This window comes from Aptenodytes patagonicus, chromosome 12 (genome assembly GCF_965638725.1).
Source record: "Aptenodytes patagonicus chromosome 12, bAptPat1.pri.cur, whole genome shotgun sequence".
NCBI classification, from domain to species: Eukaryota; Metazoa; Chordata; class Aves; order Sphenisciformes; family Spheniscidae; genus Aptenodytes; species Aptenodytes patagonicus.
In genome coordinates this window covers 2,619,073-2,636,501 of record NC_134960.1, presented here as the reverse complement: position 1 = coordinate 2,636,501, position 17,429 = coordinate 2,619,073, and the positions used below count along the sequence as shown (strand labels likewise).

Genomic DNA, 17,429 nt, shown 5'->3' with positions numbered 1-17,429 from the left:
GACCGAGTCTTGTGATTCGTTATTTACTATTCTGGTAACCCTGGCTGCATCTGCAACTGATAGTGTTTCCTCAGAGAGAGATCAGATTGCCCTGGCCGGCGGCCAGCAGGCATGTGACTGCAGTGCAGGGAACCCTCCATGCCAGCGCAGGCAGCAATGGCACAGAAACCAAGGGCAAGGATTAACTGCTTTCCAGCTCTGCAAACACGGAGGGAAACGCTCTCCTTCCGTTTATTAAAGAACAAAACCAGAAAAATAAAAATCAAAAAACCCAAAACATTACAGGGAAGTTAACGGGATTTAAAAAATAACAACCACTAAAAATCTGCAGCAAGCAGCCCCCTCCCCTCTGCTCGCCGTCCCCCACGCACACCAGCATGCAAGGGAAAGTTCAGTTAATGAGAGACACTGTTCTTTTGAGGGTTCCAGTACATTTAAAATGGTTTATATTTGGAAATGCTTCTGGCTTGCCGAACTCTAGCCTGGAGCTGACGGGCACCTCGGCACCAGCGATGGGTGCAGCAGGCGCAGGGGCTGGGGGAGCTCCTCAGGAAACACCTTCACATCTAACAGCGGCTTGAAACCAAACAAAGCACAGCCCAGCCAAACGAAAACGAAGACCTGAGCAAAACGGCTCCTACAAACCCTCTGGGGGTTTGGCTGCTCTGCGGGCGCAGATGGCACCGAGGCGAGCAGCGCGGGGCCGCGGCAGCCACCCTCCGCACAGTGCGGCATGGCCGTGGGTCAGGTGTTGTGCTGCTCTCTGCTTCCTGCTTCACCCTCACCCAAACACACCCGCAAACCTCCCGGCCTTTGCCTTGGATTTTAGTACCAGTCCGAGTCGTCTTTCCCTGGTGCTGTACAAACCAAATGAGTGGCTCGTCGTGGACGAGAGCATCCCTCTGCAGCCCCCTTCCTCCCTAAGGAAAACACTTCGGACCCTCAGCACCGTGCTGTGAGAGCTGCTCTGCTATTTAAGAGTTGCAATACAATAGCAAAGCTTAGCATCTCTTTAGGGATTGTTTCAAAAAAGGAAAATAATCACTGGTTTATAAAACTTAATTCACATGCATTTGCTCCCTATCCTCATTCCTTCCTTCCAAAGACGATTTTTCCTTAAAAAGGAAGAAGAAAAGGAAGGCAATAATTGCTGCGATGAGTGCAGGAGCGGGGCTCCCCCGTGCAGGGAGCCCATGCGACTCCTGTGCCCATGCACAGGGGCCAGCCTGCACCGCTGAGCAAGACGCACCACTCAGTTCACAGCAGCATTAAGCTGCTTAAAAATTACTGGCATAAAACAGGATCACATTTGACTGCCAGAAAGCAGAGAGAGGTGTTTCCCTAGGCCTTGCGCTCAGTGTTTCCTTGCCAGTCTGCATATTTGCCACACAGGTATTAGTCAGATGCATAATCTGTATTACCAATGTGCTGCATTGGCCTCAGGGACCGGGGGAGCTGAAATGTTTATGCAAGTACAGTAGCTTATTTCATAAGTCATGTGTCTGCACAGCTGACATCCGAAGAGGGTTTTAAGCCTCTAAGTCAAGTGTTAATAGCTAAATCCATCAGTGCTTTAGAAAATTAAAAATTGCTGTAAAGTGAAAAATGATGCAAGGGTAGGCCTGGAGCTAGGCACCAAACTGATGGCAAATTTATCAATAGCATCAATTTGCAGAAGCAGCCTAGGCCTTTCAGAGAAGGCAGCTTTGTTTTTCCCAGGATGAGACGACAAGAGCAAAGGAAGGGGTCTGTTTTGCTGTCTTCTTTTCACCCCCTCAACCCCCACTACTGGCAGGTAAATGCCTGTAAATGCCTGGCTGACCCTGCAGCCAGCTCCTTACAAGAACCCTGCTTGCAGGCTAGCAGCTGGCTGACCTACAACCACAGCACCTTCCCTGCAGAGGGGGACTTTTGGGTGGCAGGCGGCTACGGTAACAACCGTCACGCTCCCTCCTCCCTTCTCTGATTCAGCACGGCAGCACGCAGCCGGTCCCCCCCATGCCCCAGTGATTTGAGGTTATTCTAATCACCAGAGGAGTGCACATCAGCTATACTTGAGAACCTCTAAAAATCTGGGTTTAAAAAAAAAAAAATTCTCCTTCCAAAAAAAAGGAAAGAAAAAAAAAAGAAAAGGAAAAAAAAAAAAGACTGCAATGAGTTAAACCAGCACGGGATTACGTTTTAGAAACACCAACCCACTGAAGTCAGCACCCTTCTTCCCTCCAGCACAATTTGCTAAGAGGGCAGGAATCAACGCAAGTCTCAGGTTCACCAAAGGACTCGGGCTCCTGACTTCCCCGTGACTTCAGTGGGAAAGCAGACGCCTAAGGAGATAATAGTGGCCTAAATGGGTTTGCTGAACCTGCGCCAAAGCATCTCTGCATCCAGCCTTCAGTATTTAAATACGCCTTTTTTTTCTTACCAGGCGCATACTGCATTGCTTTGAAAAGCAAGCGGCTCTTGCATGTTACAGAAACGCTTTTCTTGACGGCAGCACTCACTGCCACCCCGAGATACCGCGGAGGCACGAGGACCTTGCCCGCCTGCAGGACCTGCCCGGGCTGGGGGCACTGGCTGGTGTGTGCCTCTGAATGCACTCGCTTTCAAAAAAACAAAACAAAACAAAACCCCAAAAAACCAAACCCACAGAATTGCCAAAGTCTGCTGCCCCAGGAAATTCATTTATATGAAATTAAACTGGATTTAATTTACCTCGTTACACTATTAAAGAGTAATATTTGTATCACCATGGAAACCTCTGCATAAAACTGGTAGTTAGACACATGCTTCCAGTGCTGGTTACGCAATGGCCGTGTCATGTGAATGATCGCGTCTTACAGCGGCTCAGGAGAGTGCCAATCCTCTGATGTCCGGTGGGACATTATTTTCCTCCTCAGCTCGACAAGAGCAGCCTTCTTCATCCCATCCCAGCTCAGCGCCGCCGAGCTTCCCTCCAAGGAGGAAAAAGCTAGCGAGGGGGATTTGGCTTGTGTTTTCAGGGTTATTTTTCCTACGTTTGACTTGGGATACGTGCCCCTCCCCACCACTCTGGAACTGTTTAACTTGGAAGGACAAAGGAGAATGGGCAAAGTCCGCTGAATGTATCTTGAGGGGGAATGTTTTGGGGGAAGTTTTGGGAAAAACAGCTGGGGAGGTGGTGTTATCAGGGGTCGGGAATGCAGTGAAACAGCTCTGGGTGAGAACAGGGAGGAGAGGCAGAGCAGAGCTGGGGGGAGCGGAGGAACCACCGTGGCTGCTCAGAGTTGCTGAACTCGTCTCGGGCCCCTGGGCAGGATCGGCAGCTCCCAGCAGTCACGAGCTCCCTCTGCTCCTTCTCTTGGCACTGCTTACCCCATCCACCTTTCACCGCAGGCCCACGTGCTCGCTCTTCCCTGCCTCCTGTCCCTACCAAACATATCCTCTGCCCTCCCTCGCAACCGCCCGGAGGTGAGGTTCTAAAAAAAACAAAAACCAAAAAAATTAAAAATATACTGTGCCTTCATCCTGCAACACGACCTAATCCGTGGCACTCAGGTAGTAAGTGGAATTGTAGAAAAATGAGTGAGCCCTCACAATCCTTCACCGTTCAGTAAAATACATCCTGATATCAGGATTTTCTTTTTACAACATCAGAGCACTGTCTTCTATAATGTCTTTAAAAAGTAGCTCTACACGGGTTGGAAAAGGAAGCACCCTGCCACTCCCATCTGAGAGGAGATGAATCACTTGAAACAGACGGATTTCATCTTAATTCCCTCCCCATGACTTAAACTATGGAAAGAAAATACAGTTAAATGCCAGGGATCTGCTTCTCTGCGTTACTTTGTATATTTGAATAGAGACGCTCTGCAGGCACTGATAGCAAGGGATTACAGTACTGCATTTTACTGTGTGAAAAAGATAGTCCTCCTTCTTAGTACCTGGTTATCTGAAACGCCTTTAGAGCAGAATTTAAAGCATGGTAAAGGTCTTGCTTTGCTCACACATCAGGAAAATACACACTAGAGGAGGATTTCCCTAACGCGGCTTTGCAATTGTTCTCCCCCTCTCAACAGGCCGTAAAAGATAATTTAAGAGGTTGCTGGGAGCTTCATTACCACCTAAAGCACAGAAAACCTGGATCATCTATGTCCTGTTCACACCAAGCCCTGATGGACATACACACTTGGCAAAATCTAAGAATACAAACAGATTATAATGGCTTGCTATCACCAATACCTTTATTGTACTAACTTCTGCAGAAGACTTTAGACATTACAAGTTACTTATCCTGCACGAAGGAGAAGATCCTCCTAAAACAGACTTGAGTGCTTTTGAAGAAACAGACACAAAAGATAGGAGACAAACTGCTCACCTGAATTCATTAAGGGCATCAACAATTCTGTTATATGCCAAACTCCGCTGACTGGCATCAGCTGATCTACGACTCATTTTCATAGCCTTGAAAACAATCATTAAACAGATAAGTAACACATAGCTACAGAAGCACAGAAAATGGAAAACAAAGTCATGTGTTTGACTTTATCTTTCATGCAACTAGTCATGCAAATAATTTTTTTTAAGTGATAAAATGATGGTACAAGTGCCAACTTTCATATCTGAGGAAAGATAGGTGAGGCACATGCATTTGCAGCCTCTGCTGCTTCTGTGCTTTTCATCGTTCAAGGCATAAAAGGGGTCAAAGTTTTCATTGCAGTGGCAAAGTAACCACTAAGTGTTTCCTAGAAGAGAGATTTGAAGCACATCTAACCGCACATTTGAAACTTTGATCTTTGAAAATTTCCTACACATCAGAATCAGGGGGCTAAAAAAAAAAAAAGAGAAAGAAAAAAGCTCGATAATTTATTTACAGCTTGGAATAGCCTAGAGATAGGATCTGACCCTGCAATCCACTAGACTCAGATACAGCTGAAGCAGGGAGGTAGAGGTGGCCTTAAAAGCACCTTTCCCCTTGGCTGATCCAGGGCTTGCTGGGAGCTTACACAGCTTAGTGACTGTTGTAGCTTTCAGCAATCCCTGTAGCGTAATGCAGCATGCTCTGTCCTCACCCTGTGTTGTGCTTTTGCTAGCAATAAGAAACATCATCAAAGATGCTGTGGAGCAAAGCTCTTCCCTGGTGCAATTCCAATACCCAACAGCAAGTTGATCCCACTTTTGTAAACTAGTAACAAGAGTTAGGAATTAAATCTGACAGGGCTGGGGGGAACATACAGCAATACAAGTGCAAGAATCAAAAGAGACTGTGTTTACCTGTTCTATTGCACTCTTCAGTTTGTTCATGTGACTCTCAAAAAGAGGAAAGTGTGAGAAGAAGAACTCATTAAATTTGTTGTTTTCATCTTCATCTCTTGAGAGTGAAAAAATAACCCCAATTGCTATCTTTTTCTTCCTAACAATTCCTGGGCTAGGACCAGAGCTGTCATCTGACAAGTTAAAGCTTTCATCCATGGACCTTGAAGCATGAAAAAAATAGAAAGTTAATGTAATCCACTGCTTAAAGTTGAACCTTGGTTTCCTGTGTAATTCAATTCTTGAACATTACTTCAATAAACATAGCTTCAGTAAACACCTTTTGTTCGCACGTGTTGTCAAATCATCACCTTTGATAACATCCACTTTGCAATTTTTTACAAGCAACCATTAATTGATCCTGCAATCACAAAAGCTGGAACCAGATTCAAAGTATTTGTGGGATCAGAATATGGTATTTTAGTTCTCTCCCATCTCTGCCAAGAATTTGTGTTTTGAGTAGGACTTTAGGGCTGCTTCTCCTCAAAAGTAGAGCCTACAGGTTTACATTTTGTTGAAGGCTTTCTAGTTAGTGCAAAACAATGAATGCTGAGAAGAAAACAGATACTAAAAAAAAAATCAGGCGTTGAAGTGCAGCCTGACTTACACCTCTGTAAATACCCCACAGAAAGCAACAGCAAGAGCAGATGTACATATGCCAGAGCAGAATCAAGCTGACAATGGTGGAAAATTTATGGGCAGCAACCAGCATTTTCATTCCCAGCTCACCATCGAGGGAAGACCCCATTCTCCAAGCTGGTAGTCTGACTGCGACGCCAACGCCGCTGGTAACTGCTAGCACAGCTTTTGTTAAACGAAGAGCCCGGAGATGGAAACGGAGTGATGAGCAGACTGCTAAGAGATGCTGCAATAATAAGAGGAATAAATAAAAATTTCTCCAGAAGAAAGAGCAGTTGGAAAATAATACCAGCAACTAAACGAAGCCCCTCAAGATAAACTGGTGTTGCTTCTCAAGTGCCTTCTCTTTCGCTTAACTATGTTTCTTATCTAAAAATAACCAGTTTATAGTAACATTAACAAGATATACAAGCACCACAAGGGTGGGACAGTCCTGCAGCTTTACATGGTAGGCAACAAACAGGCTGCACCTGGCTCATCAGCCCTGAGTATTGGGAAGTAAATTCTTTGTAGAAAGGAGTAATGTTAATCACATCCTTTAACAGCCTTTCCAAACCTAACCTTAAGTGCCCAATATCCTGAATTTGGGGGGAAGGGAGAGGGGTGTTCTGTTCATGTTTTAACATTACCATCCCCCTCAATTTGGAAAGGAGATGACAAGTATCGTTTAGAAATGCTGCAAACTCATTCCAGTATTTAATTTGGCTTCCTTATTTGCAGCATGCTTTAATAAATTGCACTGCTGTTCCGATTACCTCTGTGAGGTTCCCAACTCAATACCCTTGACGCCTACAACATTTGTACACATACATATAGGTATGCATTAATGCTTATATATAACAAAACAGAACAATCACATTTCAGCACAGGAAAAACTATTTGATAATGTCTAGACATCTCAGTGACAAATATTACTGAATATTTTTGGAGTCTACAGGGTCGACACATGGAACTGACATTACCAGATCTTGCTATACCGCTGTCTCTGTCCTCATTCTGCTCCCTCCCAGGCATATCCATAGGGTTGCTATGAACTGTAAAACAAGGAATACCAATTAGCAGGGGCATATACAGTTCCTTTCTTGTGTGCAGATCTCCATGTAATTAATGAAACAAAAACATGCTCATTAATTCAGATCAACAGCACTGCACAAGGCCATCACCAAGAAAGGCTGCTTAGCTGAACAAGCCAAAACACTTATCTGAAAAGCTTGTATGTATTTTTCTGAAGTCCACACACCTATTTTAGTACAAACTAAAACTAGTACATTTTGTTTCTTTACAGAGATATTTCTCAATGAAATTTTAATGTACCAAAAGGATATTGGTCACATTGGTAGTACTCAGTGTATAGAGAAAAAAACCACCAAAACCAATATAAACACGACTTCATTCATATACCAGCTTTCTCAGGTATTATATATATAATTTTTAAAGGATTTTACAATGTTGTCTTGAAGAAAATAAATACTTTTAAATTGTGAGCAGTGCATTGGTTGTTCATCTAAACCGTAAGCTGTCCAGATTCACAGTCTGCATATACACAAGATCAAAAGCGTCTCAGGCTCAACAGCCTTTAAATGTGATATACATTTCACAAATACGTGTGTGAAATAAAAGCTACTCAGCCATGGAAATAAGACCCAGCCACTAAGAGCAAGAAATGTCCATTTTAAATGAACCTAGGTTAGCTTTAGTTTTTACAGTTTGGTTGAAACAAGTCCAGATAAAAATAGCTTGACATTATTGTGAAATATTATTTCCAGAAATATGAAATCCACCACTAAATATATAAGTTTCCAAAACAAAACAACACAACCAACCAACCCCAAAGAGGACTATTACAATGCCTGCTGTCCTCTGGGGATTTACAGCATGTATCCAAAAAGGTAAGAGAGCAGACATCACCGTCCATTTTGCATTTAAAAAAATATAAATCTTATTTCCAGGGCTAAACTACAAATCCACACAGTTTTGTCACACCAGCTAGACTAGCCACACAGCACAGCACACAGCATACTGCAAACCTGCAAAGAAAGAGGCGCTCCGGATCAGGCGGAGCGGACCTTGCTCTGAGAATGCCCGCCTAGGGCTGCAAAGCTGTGAAAGACCTACATGGCAAAACGTAAAATACACATGAAAGAATGAGGTTAGTAAAGCAGAACAGTCTGTAGGGAGGGGGCCAGGGCAGGGAGAAGATACAAGCCAACATAAATGCAGACTAACAGTATGCAGGAGAACAGCTCTTAGGCTTAACAAGAATGTTGATTCAAGGATATGGCTTACAGTTGAACTATATAGTGTTTATGGAATTAAAATAATAGACCCAGCTTTACACTGTCTCCCATACAAGGATGGGGTTTCTCTCCAAGGGCTTCCCCCCCCCCCCAAGTTGAAAAATGATTAATTTATGCAGGCTCAAAGCCTAACTTGATCACAAACAGGAGATTCATCATGGAGTACAATGTTTGTTTTAACATCCACACTGGTGGGGTGGCCGAGGAACACTGTTGCTGAAGACGGCGGGGAGGAAGGGGGAGAAGGCAGGCAGAAATTCATCTTAGTAGAACCAACAGAAAATTATAGGCTGAAGTAGTTGTTCTGAGAACAGTCAGTACATCAGTTTAGCGAAATGATCACACAGAAAATAAATGTTAGCAGTCTCAGTAGTCCATTTTAAAAGTAATACTGGATTGTAGATATACCAGGGGAAGAGTGTATTTACTGTACACAGAGCCAGGAAAAAATGCATGGGTATTTTTAATGAATTAATTGCCAGTCCCTCTGCTAAATTTCAAGCTACAGCTCAAAGTTTTCCGATTATACAAAACATGAAGGCTGCACCTCCACAAAGCTCCCTCCCATTCTCTTAGGTCTTTACTCATTAAAGGAAAGGACACGACCAGTGCTTTTTTTTTTTTTTTTTTTTTTTAAACCAGCATATCTGAAAAAAGCAGCTTGTAAATAGTTTCCAACCAAAACACATAGACCCTTCTCCTATCACAGGCTGGCAAGAGCCAGTGAGTCAGGAGCAGTCTTTGCTATTGAACACAGTTGTTAGAAATGCTGCAGTTACAGATTAACTTCTTTACCTACTTTACCCATGGTTCCTTCTGCGCTGAAACGGGAACTGTAAACAAACACTGTCGAACCGACTGAAAATTTGTGCAGCTCAATTACAAAGAAAGTTTCAGCATCCTCTTCTAGAAGGCAATCTTGTCACTTCTTGTTGCATGCCCTTGCACCGAGGTGCCCACACCTCCAGGCCAGCTCTCAGGGCAGTTACCCTTTCAGCTCAGTGGGGAAGAGTCACCCTCACTACAAAGCCGGACACAGATGAACGTGTGGCACTGACTACACCTAAATCATATTGAGTCCACGCCTAATAGTTGCATTATCTGAATTTGAACTTGCAGTTCAGATCACACTGGTGATACAGCAAACTTTTGCCAAGTACAAACCACAAGAAAACCCTAGAAGTAGATGAAGTGAATGCCTCTCTCTTAGATCAGGCACCTCATTCACTCATGCACTGTGAGAAATCACAATTGAAGTCTGAAAGGAATACTGAATATTAAGAAAAATGCATATTTTTAACTTTCCTGAATTAGTAAATTCAGGAAGCATTTAATAGATAATAGGTTCTTACAGCTTTAATTGGCTTCCCTTATAAATGGACTATTGGGAATGATTTTAGTGAGGTATACAGCTTTTGAGCCTGAAAAGCATTAAGTCCATGCTTAGGTATAGTCTTATTAAAGTCAGTGTGAAGGAGAGAAGTAAACACACGCGACAAGAATTAGGACCATGTCAAAGCCAGAAACCCAGCTAGAGCAACAAAGCCATCAAATTCATTCCTTACTTCCAACCCTAAAAAAGTGTATTTTACATACATTCTGGAAAGCAAACGTAAAAAGAAGCCCCTTATTCCACCTACTAGAACAGACATTTGCTTGGAAAGTCAACAATCTAAACCAAGGGACAGGGAAGATGTGCTGAAAAGCTCATCAGGCTGCTATACTGGACAACCAAGCCCTAAAGTACAGTATCTTTACTATCAGGTCCACCGCTCCCATGGGGAAAAGCCAAGACCTTCCCCTCTTTCTGTAATCTAATGTTCACGGAGCCTTCACCTACAGCACTTCCACGAAGGCTGAGAACCAAAGATGCCTGATGGTTTTTCAAGACTGCTTAGCTTCCACGGTCAGACAGAGAGAGAAAGAGGAGAGAACAAAAAGATATTCTGTCTAATCTGATCAAAAACTCCAGCGCAACTGTGCAAGGTTAACTTAGACTAGTACGAAACATGCGGCCACATGCGCTCAGGTGGCCAGAGTACAGAACAGAATGAAAATTATTAACGAAAATAAAACTGGGGAACTGAGCCAGGCAGAATCAATCCTGCCTGATCAGAGATATGCTGCTTAGAAAGCTCTACAGACTGTTCTTTTCCAACATTTTCTGTATTTGAACTTAAGTATATCTAAATATTCCTATTATGTATTTTATATACACATATACAGCGGTATATATTGAACCACTGCTAATTCCTCGAGCTGTCCAATTTATTCTCCTCCAAACCTCCAACATTAATTTTCTGTTACATCTTTAGCTTTCTTTTTTTTTTTTCCCCTTAAATTTGATTCTATTTAGAAGACTTTCATATTCTAGAATCTATGATTACTCAGTTAAAGATACCAGGAAATAAAATCTGTTTGTAATTACCTATATTCCCAAGAAGTCCATTCATAATTGTACTGTGGTCAGGCTTTAATGTATTGCTGTCTTGATTAATGAACTCAAGACTGTCCTGCAACCTGTAACAAACATAAAACATACAACAAAAACAGTGATTTGCATTTCAGTATAGTGTTACTTCATTACAGCCCGAATGGAACGGACAAGATAAGAATGCAGGCTTCCACTAGAAAAAGCTTTCATAGCCTAAGCCACATTCTCAGGCGGGTCAGTTAATACACAGAAAACTAAACATTGAACCCTCTGAAGCCAAATGTTTTTCTAACACCATTTTCTTCATCTTGGACTGAATTCCCCAACTCCAGTGTTCTGTCCTCATCCCTTCTCCTTTGGTGGTTACGGGTACTTTTGTACCTTACAATATCAAGCTTCACCATGTCAGCATTAAAGGAATGGTTCATCTATTCGCTTAAAGCAAACTGAGGTGAAGACAACTGCAAGGGAAAGGTGAGGACAGTAGTGACAGGATGTAACAGATCAGGGAACAAGAAGTTATTTTTCTAGAGAAAGAACCTGGAGGGTCCCAAAAAAGTTTTCTGTGTTCTTACGTTCACGTGCTTATGTGCAATAGATACAATTTGTAATGGACTCACGTATTCAGACTTCCGTAGATGCTGCTTCCAGTGCGAGCTGTGAAAACCTTGCTGAGCATGAGCTGAGGAGGTGAGCTAGAGGACAAAAAGGAAGATGTCAGTCAGAAACACAGTGCCAAGACAGGCTTTGTTTTCCATTTCACAACCCTCCAGATTTTACAGACCTAAACACAACATAACAGCCTTCTGTGTCATCAGAATATTTTAATATTTTGTGACATCAGAATAACTTTAAGGCAAACCCAGAAATTCCTTTTACTCTGCACTTGTGGCATTCGATTCATAACATATTAGCACTAAGGAGTAAGTCTTCTGAAAAGACCAGCAGTAAAAAATTAATCTTACCGGATCTGGTGAATTTTCAATGTAGAGCCCTTGTAGCTCATGGCCACAGAGCCAAACATCATCTCTCCAAGCATATTAGCATCTGAGGAGCACCGAGAACCCTGAAAAAAAACCAACCCCACCAACATTTGTCTTTAAGCATTTTAGAAGCACACTTCTATTAAGGCAACATACAACTAAGAAAAAAATATTCTTTATTTGAAAGATAAACATGCAAAATATCTTGCTGTAACACTGTTGAACACGCTAAGTTGAACAGTTCAATAAAGATAATGCTAGCGTAGAAAGTGATCTTCACATTGGCTGTGAGCTAAACCACTAAAATCATCCAACAAACCTAACCCATCCACAGGGGTGAGGGGAAGCAGATTCAAACTGCGCTGAGTCAGGGGACTAAAAAGTTTAAGAGTGTGGTAACACACCTTACTGAATGAGAACCGTTAAGCCTAAACCTTGTCTGCTTGACAAGAAGAATCACAAGTTCACTGGAGATTTTACACAGACTGTGCATTGGAGCCAAGTTGGACCAGTGCTTTCTTGACAAAGACCGATTCATAACTTGTCCACAGATGGTATTTTATATTTGATGCATCTTTCCCTGGTGCTCCTGTGATGGTACCAGCAAAGAGCTGTAGCATCATGATGCCAGGCTTAAGTTGTGCAATTCCTGCTTCTCAGTTGGTGAGAGCTTGCTGTAAGGCATACTGGCTAAATACAAAAGAGGAACGTCACTATGCCACATCACAGGCTAGATCAAGTACTGCAAACAAAAACCTAAAATTAAAAAGTTACTCAAGGCAATCAACTGGAGACGACTGCTCAGCTGACAGTCATCTTATTTGTATACTTTCAATGACTGAGATTACTGTCCCTTTATGCAGGGCTGTTTCATGTCTAGGCTAGCAGAGTATTAGTGCTGGCTCTCCATTTGTGCCTTGCCCTGAGTAATTTAAAATACCGTGATCACACGCTCACAGAGCTCTGGCAGTTCATAGATGAGGTACTTCGGTACTGTGCAAGAGAGCAATACATTTCCTTTGAGGTGCATGATAACTAATAACACTTCCTTGGAGTAATCCTTCCAAAAGGTCCCTAAAACCAGTCACAGAAATAACGTTGTGTTTGGAAAACGTTAAGTGCCATATCTCCATATCCCTTATCCAAGCTCTGAACAACCAGGATCCTTACCCGGATTCCTACACAGGCTCGGAATATATCTAAATATTTTGTCCAGCGTCAGACAGTGAGCTCAGAGCACAACCAAGGACAGGGTGTCCACACCACGGATTCCTACCAGCAGTAAGGAGTGATATGAAAATGATCACTCAATGTTCTGCTCTCACTAGCCCGCCGAACAAGGGCAGGACAAGGAAATGCTAATCAGCCAAAAGGCAACACACTTATAACACTTCTGAATTTTTAGCTCTTCTCAAGCACTCTCAATTAAGATGATAGTACTTTAACAGACATACTATTAACCTCTGAAATCTGCTGTCAGTGCAAGAAAGATAGAGGATGACTAGAAGTAGCAACCACAGTTATAAAAATGAGAATACAATTGCAAGGTTTGCTAGTGTTCATATGACAGGGCAAAATCTGATCATTAGCTGGGTCTCAGAGACATTTCCATCTTTACCTCCCAGGATATCAAACTGCCTAGGTGCACTGTAGGCAGTACTGGAAAAACTAGACTTGAAAATCAGTCAGTATGACCCAGCAGCTCCAAGGAAATATAAGCATAGATGTTAATGGCTCTAGGAAATGATAGGTCTGCCAGCATCATGAAATCTTGAAGTAAGAACGCTGCAAATTACTACAGCCACATGTTATGATTGTTATTTTTAAATCTGTTGCAGATCTCCAATTGAAGGACACATTCTGAATAAAACCTCAAGCCCTTGATGGTTGGTTTTGGTTTCAACTTTCTGCTGTTTCTGAAAATCTAATTCTAAAGCTGAGGAAAAATACTTTAAGATAAAGTATTGATTTTCTTTGTCAAGCAACCAAATTAAAAAAAGCAAGTGAAAATCAGCTGCTTTCAAATATAATTATAGGGGTTTCCCTTTCCTCTGAAAGACGGAGACAAGCAATGCTGAAGTCAAAGAGCATGATAAGATGCACCCATGGTCTGTTTCAGTCTGGCATTTCACCTACACTTAATAACAATAATTTTACCATGCATAACAGAAGATGCACATATTTAATGCATTTAATATGGAAACACTGCTACAGCTCAACTCTTTGGGCCTTTAATGCTGCAAAATAAAGGTCACACAAGACCAAAGTAGAGTGCAATCAACTGAGGAAAGGGGTTACATATTAAAAACTCAAAACAAAAAATAGCCAAGGAACATCTGGCAAAAAGGGCACAACCTCCGGCACTGGCAGCTTGGACACAAACCAATTCCCTAGGTCCTATTTACGAGCTCACATAAAAACTGACCATAAAACACCCAGAAGTGTTTGTTACTGCACATTAGCATATTAGAGGTAGTGAAATTTGCATGATTTGGAAATTACATTTCTGAATACATTTACAGCATTTAATATTCCACATACTGTACATATTGTCCTATCAATAACTAAGTACATATGTAAATTAAAAATGCAGTACAGAAATAAATGTCAAATGTCGTGATCAACAAATCAGAAAGACTTTCAGTCCTGACTACACTGACAAGCAGGTACAGAGGTAACAGTAGTGTCATAACGTGCAACTAATTGTGGGCAAGCTTAGAACTGTATTCGGCTTCATCTTAATGGATTCTAATCACATTTGTGAGGGATCTGGATAGGACATAATTAAAAATATGGAATCCTGGAACAAAACCCTGTATTTCACCTTGCAATTAAAGTTGCTCGTATATAGTCAAAGTATATTTAAACAAGGAAACATAAAGAACTATTTAAAAAGTCCTATAGCATTGTATTATTTGGACTTCCATTTTATAGCTTTAAAAAAAAAAAAACGAACAAAAGAACTTACAAATACTGCAAATACATTAAGTAACTTCTGAGGTTACCAGACACAGCAGTTAGAAGATAGGAAATGCCAGGCTGACTGATGTCTGGACAAACTTACTCCGGCCCTTCTGCATACATGATACAAAATTTTGTTGTGCAGTAAAGAACTCTTGTATTTATGGCTCACTTGCTGGGGAAGCCTGGAAGGAGCACGGGGAATGCAGTAGATAGTTTACAACAAATACGCTGTGGAAGACCAACTTCAGCTGAAAGTTTCTCGCACACTTTCTGAGCCAGTCACATAGCCACACAAGATTTCAGTTCAATTTGGTAAGATTTTGACTAAGTGATACGCGTGAGGAAATGGGGACTTAAAAGGGAAAACTTTCCACAGCTTTAAAATACACTGTCATGCCAACCACTAAAATTAATTTCCTTTAATAATGTTGACCATTGTTTGCACAGAGCCTGCCCAGTAGGAGAGACAATTTCTGGATAGTGGGGGGCATCATTTTTCTTGGTCACACAATGCACGAAGGAGGTTATTTTGTGCTGGAAGGAAGCTGCTGACAGAAATGTGTCTTCCTTTCATAACCGCAGCTAAATGCCCTTCCAGGAAGGGAGGAATGGAAAACAGATCTTCAGCCACCTTACTAAAGCTGTGGAAAAGAGTGTGATGAGAAAGAGAAAACAAGAATACGCAGCTTGCCAAATATAGCAAGAGCTAACATGACAGTGGGAAAGTCAGCACTGAAAGGTTCTTCATTTATATCTACGGTAGATTAAGACATCAGTAGTACTGTACTTCAGAATAGGTTGTGGAGATAGCAGCTTCCCTCAAACACACAATTACTTTATTATAAAGAGTGGAAGGGCTTAGTTCTATTTTAGGGTGGCTTAATATAAAACACTTGTGATCCATGGAAGGAGAGATGACAGAAATATATCCGTGTCAGATGACTCTAGCTACTCTCATGGCCAAAATCTCTTATGTAAAATCTAACTCAAGTGCACTGAATCCCTTGTTATAAAGCTGTTACACAGACTATCCCTACAGATAGTGCATTTCTCTGTTATTTCCCTGGCATTTAGCGATAAAGTAAAATAAACTACCTCATCTATACCAAGATCAGATATTTGTGCCAAGTCTGATTGTGCCCAACGAGTGTTATCACCCGGGTCATAAGACAGAACAAGCGCCCTGGAGAAATTGCTGCCATTCAAGACACATTCCAAGAGAACCAGCTGGTTGGTTTTAGACTTCTTCAAACCCAAAGCTACAGAATTAAACACTGCTGAGTCAGAACCAAAGTCTGATTTTGACTGAAAACTGCTCTCCACCGCCAGCCTCTAATTTCAAGCATTTTAAAACATTCAGTACCTCACCTGCCGTTAGTATTTGACATGGGTTATGCAAAAAAGAGGAAGAGTGACTCACCTGGTATTTTGGGCATTGTTCTTTCGGATCAGAGAATGAGGAGGATGAATTTATTGAACTATCCAAGGAAGAAGAGCTGTCTCCTCCGGGCTTCAGTTGGCAACATTTCCCAAAAACTCTCACCTGAGCGTCGCTGCAGAGTTTCTGAAATACAGACAACATATGTGACACGCTAAGACCTACAACCTGAAATCACCATTTAGCAGCATTGTACTTACCTGTTTAGGTAAGATATTTAACAGCGGAAAGGCTTATGCCAGAGGAAAACAGTTAACAGAATATTTATTAGCATCTCTTGCAGCCTGGCTGTACGAAAGAAAGCTGAGCTGTTTTACCTCCAATTAGCCAGGAGCTAACATGTCACTCCATTTTCCTAAGTAGCCATCCATCACTGAAGCTTTACAAATTACTTTTTTAGACCCAGGATTAGGAGAAAGGATGGTACCAAACTGTTTAAAGGAAGGATGGCTACAATAGGCTCCAGCTGTCTTCATCTTGCTCCCTGTGCCCACTGGGGTGGAGGTGACACAGCAGTGTGATGGGCACGGCCCTCCAGAGTGACGATGCCGGCCAGATCACGACAAGGAGCAGTTCAGGATGTACGGGAAAACACAGCAATTAGGAATAATCGAGCAAGAACAACACAGAATTCAAGAGAGATTCATGTTACAAGGGTAAGTGGAGAGAAAAGATACTATTTTTATAGATCTCTCCCTAGCGGTGTCTAAGTCCCCTAGTCTTTTTAAAGAGTGGCACAGAGGTGACATGTTCCTCCCGTTTTCAGTACGAGGGAATTGTAAGGCTGAAAATGGACAAAGCTGAGAAACACAGTTAGTGTTACAGAGAAGCCAGAAAAGTTTCACAAAACGATGGAGAAATGGTCCAAGGGGTGATTTCTGACAGAGATTCAGACAGAAAGCACAGCAAAAAAGGGAGTTAGGAGGGCTCAGATAGAGCTGGAACTGACATACAGGATGGGTAGGATCTGTGCCCACTCTACACACGCAGTATTATCAATCACTGGCAAGGGAGACGCTCCACTACTGTTTCATTCCCTATTTAAAAACATTTGCGATTTCCCCTGCGAATCTCAGCATCCCAAGCAGAATCAGCATCCACGTTAGTTAATGCCATTTACATTAGCATTAGGCAACCCTCTTCACCTAAAGATCTCAACGTGTTTTTCATACGCTCATTATACTTCAACACACCCACGTAAGGTTGGCATTATTTACATTTGCTAGTGCGCAGCACTAGGAGATAGAAATAGTCTACACCACTCAAAATTGCATACTAACTCTGCCCTAAGACTTTCTTAATTAACATTTCCTATACAATCACCAAACCAGTAAGAGCAAGCTGGAAGCAAACCCTTCACGGGACAGATGGAAATACAGAAGTGC

General features: G+C 42.1%; 1 protein-coding gene across 3 annotated transcripts in view; it reads right to left on the bottom strand.

The window, feature by feature from the left end:
* The window catches only part of FNIP1 (folliculin interacting protein 1), a 70,801-nt gene that overhangs the window by 14,667 nt on the left and 38,705 nt on the right, over nucleotides 1-17,429 (bottom strand). For 2 of the 3 annotated variants that reach the window (XM_076350470.1, XM_076350471.1), the window contains exons 3-11: nucleotides 16,027-16,170; nucleotides 11,625-11,725; nucleotides 11,280-11,354; nucleotides 10,654-10,745; nucleotides 7,956-8,039; nucleotides 6,891-6,962; nucleotides 6,019-6,154; nucleotides 5,251-5,452; nucleotides 4,355-4,440 (exon numbers count right to left, since the gene is read on the bottom strand). In XM_076350470.1, the coding sequence (XP_076206585.1) occupies nucleotides 4,355-4,440; nucleotides 5,251-5,452; nucleotides 6,019-6,154; nucleotides 6,891-6,962; nucleotides 7,956-8,039; nucleotides 10,654-10,745; nucleotides 11,280-11,354; nucleotides 11,625-11,725; nucleotides 16,027-16,170 (992 nt within the window). The remainder of the gene's footprint in view (nucleotides 1-4,354; nucleotides 4,441-5,250; nucleotides 5,453-6,018; nucleotides 6,155-6,890; nucleotides 6,963-7,955; nucleotides 8,040-10,653; nucleotides 10,746-11,279; nucleotides 11,355-11,624; nucleotides 11,726-16,026; nucleotides 16,171-17,429) is intronic. The other variant, XM_076350472.1, reaches the window with a different exon arrangement.